The sequence below is a fragment of the Nymphalis io genome, chromosome 16 (genome assembly GCF_905147045.1).
Source record: "Nymphalis io chromosome 16, ilAglIoxx1.1, whole genome shotgun sequence".
In the NCBI taxonomy this organism is placed as follows: domain Eukaryota; kingdom Metazoa; phylum Arthropoda; class Insecta; order Lepidoptera; family Nymphalidae; genus Nymphalis; species Nymphalis io.
In genome coordinates, this window is record NC_065903.1 from 7,298,466 (window position 1) to 7,305,248 (window position 6,783).

At 30.0% G+C, this 6,783-nt stretch overlaps 1 protein-coding gene across 1 annotated transcript; it reads left to right on the plus strand.

The window, feature by feature from the left end:
- The first annotated feature begins 3,300 nt into the window (after positions 1–3,300).
- On the plus strand, positions 3,301–5,389 carry LOC126774113 (centromere-associated protein E-like). Its single transcript, XM_050495444.1, has 4 exons — positions 3,301–3,477; positions 3,588–3,980; positions 4,208–4,603; positions 4,892–5,389. The coding sequence occupies exons 1-4, from the start codon at positions 3,324–3,326 to the stop codon at positions 5,287–5,289; spliced, it is 1,341 nt and encodes a 446-aa protein (XP_050351401.1). The 5' UTR covers positions 3,301–3,323; the 3' UTR covers positions 5,290–5,389.
- Positions 5,390–6,783: the final 1,394 nt, after the last annotated feature.

The window sequence follows — 6,783 nt, forward strand, 5'->3', positions numbered from 1 at the left end:
TAGTACTAAATATAAGCATAAAATCATATTAAAATTACTAAGGACAAAAATGTATGAGAGAAACCATTTTAAAATTGAAAATAATTTTCAGCATACCTTTGAATTAGAACGAAAATGGGAAACCAGGATGATTGCCAGCCCTAGTCATGACCCATACAATGTCGCCTGTGACGTACACTCTATACATTTATACCTAATAGCTTCTTGTCTGAGCGCGTCGAACAGTCTGCCCGCTTCGCTCGACACGCCTGCATGCATCTCTAACGTCACAAAACGTTTTTAATAATGACGCTATAACTTGGAGCCATTATTTATTACCAAATAGTTATTAAGTAATTATCAATTTGCCCTCAAAGTGACTTTTACATCAGCTAATAAAACAAGATGACATACATTTTATAGGTACCTATTGTAAACATGAGCTATGTAAGAGACAGTAGCAGACACTTCAGTCAAAGTCAAATGCAAATCAAAGTGGACATTTTGAGAGAAATCCTAGGAGGCACACTTAGATTAAACTTGTGATATGCTCGTATATAAGATTAGGCTATTCAAGTTTTTACAATAGTATTTATTGGCTTATAAGATATTAAAAACAAATACATTAATTAAATAATGACATTTAGTCATAGACAATATTGTTAGGAGTATGTCGAAATAAATAATAAGCGTAATAATTATTTAAGGGATTATCTTAGTATTTATTCGACAGGACGTAAGAGGGTATATATACAGTAGGTAATCAATACATAATTGAGATTAGAGAATTATTGAGATAATAATACAATTATTTTATCTCATAAATTGCCAACAGCATAACAATATTATAACCTGCCTTAAAATTACCAACTTAGGTCAATTAAAAACTATAAAAAATAATGAATATTATTATATGATTAAAAATATTATTATTATTTATAATTATTTTATGTAAAAAATGAAATATATTTTTTTATTATTATCATTATATATATCATATACATTTATGGTAATATATTTTGGTTCGTAATATGTATTGACCTTGGGAATATAGACCATATTGCATAATATTTGAGATCCATAAGACTAAATTTGTATTAAATTTACTATGTATTTGTAGACATGAGTCCTGTAACGATTGGTAAACATCGTGCTTGTCACTAGCGCCCTTCACGCTCAGTTTGTTCGATTGCTTCTTCGAATGACCGTCACGACCATAATTTCGGTCGAATGTATTTAGATGATTGTGGAATATGATAAATAGGCGTGAAACAATTTACTGCTATTACTTTTTATTGCGATTTCTGATAAAAAAACAGTAACCTTACGACATGTACAATTATTTTTTATTATTAATTTCAACTTGTTGAATGCTGTAAATATATGTATATTAAGCTTGTTGAATGCTGTATGTATAAAAAATTGTAGAAGAATTTGTATGGGTATATTTATTTACTGAAACAATTATCAGCAATAGCAATTAACTAACTTTATAAAAATCGCACAAGAAACATAAGAGTTGTGTGGCTTCCTGGTCTTTTCAAAACAATATAAGAACAGTTAATTCATAATAATATTGCTATCGTAATAAAAAATATACATATAGCTAACCAAAAATAAAGCTAATCTGTGAAAGTCGTAAAAGTTAGATAAATATCAGGTGCATTATATAGTTAGGTGTATTATATGCGAGGCGGCGGGCAGGTTGGCCTTCACCTTGAACGCCGCCGTCTGACCCCAGCGTCCCAGCCACCCTGCCACCCGCCTCCTACCACCAACCACCCAATACCTTACACCCATAAATGAACAGTGTTATAATGTCAAATACAAGCGATATTACATAATATAAATATATTAATCAATCTTCATTTTTTATTATAGCCGTGAAAATTGTATACCTATTTGCATTGTATTTACATAAATTTTATTATATCTTATCATATCTGGTTGTTATAAGATTATCATATTCATAACCTTTATTTATATTGTAGGTCGAAGTGGCCCAGTGGTTGTACTAGGGTCCCACTGCTGGGCTAAGGTCTCCTCTTCCTTTGAGGACAAAGATGAGAGCATATAACCTCGCTGCCCGTATTACTGGGTTAGTGGATATACCTGTGACAGAATTCCAGTAAAATCGGACACGTGCAGTTTTCCTCATAATGTTTTGTTTCCCCACTGAGCACGGTTTGAATTATAAACACAAATTAGGCACATTAAAATTCAGTGGGGCTTGCCTGAGTTTGAACTCACAACCATCAGTTAAGATTTACGCATTTTAAGCATTTTTCCAACTCGGCTCTTTATTTGATAATATACTACGAAAAGTTTGTTTCATTTTTTCGTTTCGGTGAAAAATTTACGGGTCTGAAAAATATTAAAAGGCTCACAGTTAATAAGGCGAGATTGAGATTGAGGTGTATAAAAAACACTAAAGCCCCCGATTCCTGATGCACGTACTCCAGACATTTTAGAGTGAACTTCAATTGAGAAAGAACTTTAATTAACTTTAATGTTTTGAAAGGACAGTCAGATACATTTTCCAACAAGTAGTGTAGCAACCAATAAGGTGTTTTCACTAGTTTTAAGTAAAATAATTTACTTTTAATAATATTTACCCAAGCTGGCATGGCGGGTTCAAATCTAGCACTACGGAAATATCATGTAATAATGGATAGTGAAGAAAAACATCGAAATGAAACTTAAATGTGTCGGATGACTGTTGGGATTTACTGGTGGTAGGGCTTTGTGCAAGCTCGTCTGGGTAGATACTACCCACTCATCAGATATTCTATAGCAAAACAGCAGTACTTACCATCAAGTGGCCCATATGCTAGTCGAACTAGCTATTCTATAAAATAAAATAAAAATGAATTTTTGCGTGGTGAAATTAGTTTCAAAACTCTGTCACAAGAGAGGAATCTCTTGTCCAGCACTTATACATTATGCTATCGTTCGTACTTGTTATATCGAGATTGCTCACTTTGATCATAAATTGATATGTTTTTAAGTACCTAGTCTTTGATTTTCATATTTAAAATAATACTCATAAAATAAAACGCGCTTGGATACGCGTTTTGAATACAATATATGTATATTAATTAATAACTATGGCCACACCAAAAAAAAAAATCGATATTTTTTTTATAGACGTATTTTATGTATTTAAAATATTGTTATAAGTTATTAGAGAATGTACGCAAATAAACGAATAATTAAAAAAAAATATGATTTTACGATTGAACATAAATGAAATATTATTCCATTTAACGATCGTAATAAATGTCTTTGAAAATTTCAAATTCCAGAATATAATATAAAAATGAAATTAAAATCATGAGTTAGAAATGAAAAAAATGTTGTCGTTGAAGGTAGTGTTTTGCTATTACTTGATTGAAAGTTATGTTTGCGGGCAAATTATTCAAAAACATTATTCATACGAAAATAATTCTGTCGGTGAAAGTACAACATTAAAGATTTCTCCAAACGATATAGTGCTTGGTACATAAATATACATTTATTTTTCTTTTTTATTTACACAATTTAATTTACATACATTTTTTGTCTCTAAAATTAAACGTTTATAACCAGCACATATTTATTTGTTTCAGAAACGCAATGTCCTTCTAATGAGAGTTTGCATAGCAAAAATGATATTAAAGTTTTGATAGACTACATATACAAGCAGTTATCTATAGATGAACAGTTGTCTGAAGCTTATAAATCGCAAGCTCTAGGAGTGCGAGATCAATATATTCAAGATATTAAGCATTTTATTGAGTGGTTTCAACATCAGCCTGAACATCTAAAACATGTTTTGGAAGGCTTAGCTCAAGTAAGGATAAAGCTTATAGAACCGAATGTCAACAAAATTGCTAAATTATTGCACAATTATCCTCAAATGGCAAGCGCATTTAACGAAAAAAATGTTAAATTGCGTAAACTGCTCAATAGACAAAAGAGATATCAGACTATGTTCAGTTTCAATTGCGGGGGAATGGAAGGTAATGATAAACTATAAAATAGAAAAAATACTAAATTAGGAACCCTACTGGTAATGCCTATGGGTGGTGGTGAAACAATACCACTTACCAATAACTTTCCGCTTGCCTTTTAAAAATAAAAAAGAATCATAAATATCGCACCACTGGGCGATGTTTTTCTTACTTTTCAATTATTATTACTCCAGTGTGGGTTATATATGCTTGTAAGATTTTTTATTTCATTTCAGATCATCGTGTCAAAAGAGAAATAAAAAATGATTATTATTGTAGTTCATTAGCTGAACTTAATAATAGAATTGTACAAAAATTTCAAGAAATTATTGAACAAATGAAAACTGGCATGGTTAATCACCTCTCGATTTATAATGAAAATTATAAAGAATCTATTGATAAAATTAAAAACAATCTAAAGGATAAAGCATTACAAAAGTTTGGGCGCACCATGTACGATATTTTGATTTTACAAGATGAATATCATCATTTTGTAGAAGATTTAAATATAACTAACTTAGAAACAGAGGTATTTTCCACACAAGAATTAAGCATACAAATAGATGAGAAATTATTACAAATGTATAAAGTTGTTGAAAATTACGGACAACATTGTCGAGGTTGTGGCGAACGTAAGTAAACTGTCTCATACAACAGACAAAAAAAAACAATAAACATTCAAAATATAAGTTAAAAAAAAAGCAAATTGAAAATTTGCTCTCATTATAAAATAATTTTGCGTAGATTTTTATGTGGTTATATAAAAACAGACAGGCAAGTTTTTTACAAATATTCCTATATTGGTTTTAAATTTATACACTATGTAAGCGATTTACTATTTATAAAAAGAATATATTTTCCATTAACATCCTTATAATGTATTAACTACGTATTTTTTTAAAATCTGTATAATTTTCCAGATATTCTCATACGAAATACAAGAGGAACAAACGCACATTTCGAAGAAATTGATGAACAGTCTTCTGAGGATATCGTAGATAGCCTGATTAATGTAAAGTTCAATGAAACTGCTATTGATATTAGAAATGATTGGTATGAAATATTCAAAGACTTGAATACATTAATACATGAAGTTGAAAAAGAGGATATCAATTTAGCTCATTTAAAACCCATTCAAGAAGACGTTGTGAAGATTATAAATGAAGAAAGACAAAAATTACAAAAACTGAAAAGTATCGCTCCCAGATCAACGATAAAAAACGTATTGGATTTAGTAAATCAATCGAAGCTTCTACTTAAAACTATTGATGAATCTATTATTTCCATTGAGGCTCTTATTAACAAATACTCGTTATAGTATAGTAATATTCTTCTTATACTAATATTCTTGCAAATGATGCTTAGGTTCTAAATGTTAAAAAAATTATTAAATTTCCGAATAAATTGTATAAAATGTATTTGCCTTTTTTTTTAGAACTACATGTGTAATGTTTTAACAATAAAGTTTCCAAATCACTTGTCCTCTTCGAAGTATCCTTATAATTTAGGGTGAGCGACCGAGCGCATAGCCGATTACCGATTCAGCGCTCCTCAATAAATCTGAATAGGTATTGTGCGCGAGCGCATACAAAAGTGTTACTGCTTATTGTGAATTAAATTTGTGAAATAGAGGTTCAAGGTGCCGTTGACATCAATTTGTTGAACGTGATATGTTTGATATATGAGTATCATACAGCAAAATGTTTTAGCCAAATGTAAAGGTATCGAAAACATGTACATGTTTTTTATATATTATAAATTATATTCGTTTTTGTATTGATTATCATATGTATTTACATTATAATATGTGATGGCGTATAAACTAGAATTTAAATCGCTATTTAATCTAACACGAAGATTTTTTTTATATAACGTATATTGAAGTACCCCTTCTTTTTAACGCTGGAATAACGAATAATGTGGAGCGCCGGTGTCCAAGGCGCCGAGTGCACCCCGAACATCGGAATACCTATTAAAAAACCAGCGGTACCCTTTCTGTCTTAACGAGGAGCGCCACGGGATCGCTCGCGCATATTGTTGCTATCGTGAATATTGAAGCACCCCAAACAACAAAACCTATTTGACAACAACAAAACATTTTCAACATGCCCAACATACGAAATCTTTTTTAATTTTCTTTAAATTTAAAATTTTAAAAAAATCTAATTAATAGTTCGGAAAGGGTAGGTTCTAAGGGTAGCTTCTTCAAATATATTTTAAAATAAGGATCCATAACACTAGCATTTCCGATATATTAAAAAACTTATTTTTCAACCATTTTTGAAGGTTGATTTTTTATTAATGGGCTAATTGTTATACTTGATAAATAATGTTTTTAAATAATTCAGTCAGTGAGCACAAATATTGATTTATTGTTAAACTACTTATAAATAAAATGACAAAAACTAATAACTTATTAAAAAAACCTGTAGAAAGATATTACGCATTAGTTTATTAAATAAAAAAATAACAATTATTTCAAAATACGATGATAAAATTATTGGAGTTGTTGAAAAAATAGAATAAGTATCTGATATAATAATGAAAATAATTCAGTGTTTCTCAACTTGGTCATTCAAACTTTAAATAACACATGACGAACCGCACTCGGCCAAAATGTACAAAACGATAAATTTATCCGGTCTGCCAGACATGAATTGGAAATTGAACTTTTATGAAGGCTTAAAGTAAAGTGGCATTCGTTATTCAGACAATCGTTGCATGAAGTTACATTGCACTCGAAGAAATTTATAGATTATTAAATACTTCAAACAAACAAATATTCAAATTTAAACAGATATTCAATAGTGAC

What these genes read in the sequence shown, in the direction of transcription:
- LOC126774113 (XM_050495444.1), top strand. Translation starts at nt 3,324, where the DNA reads ATGAAAAAAATGTTGTCGTTGAAGGTAGTGTTTTGCTATTACTTGATT. An exon ending in TCCAAACGATATAGTGCTTG is followed by an intron (nt 3,478 to 3,587) that starts GTACATAAATAT and finishes TATTTGTTTCAG; the next exon opens with AAACGCAATGTCCTTCTAAT. An exon ending in TTGTCGAGGTTGTGGCGAAC is followed by an intron (nt 4,604 to 4,891) that starts GTAAGTAAACTG and finishes ATAATTTTCCAG; the next exon opens with ATATTCTCATACGAAATACA.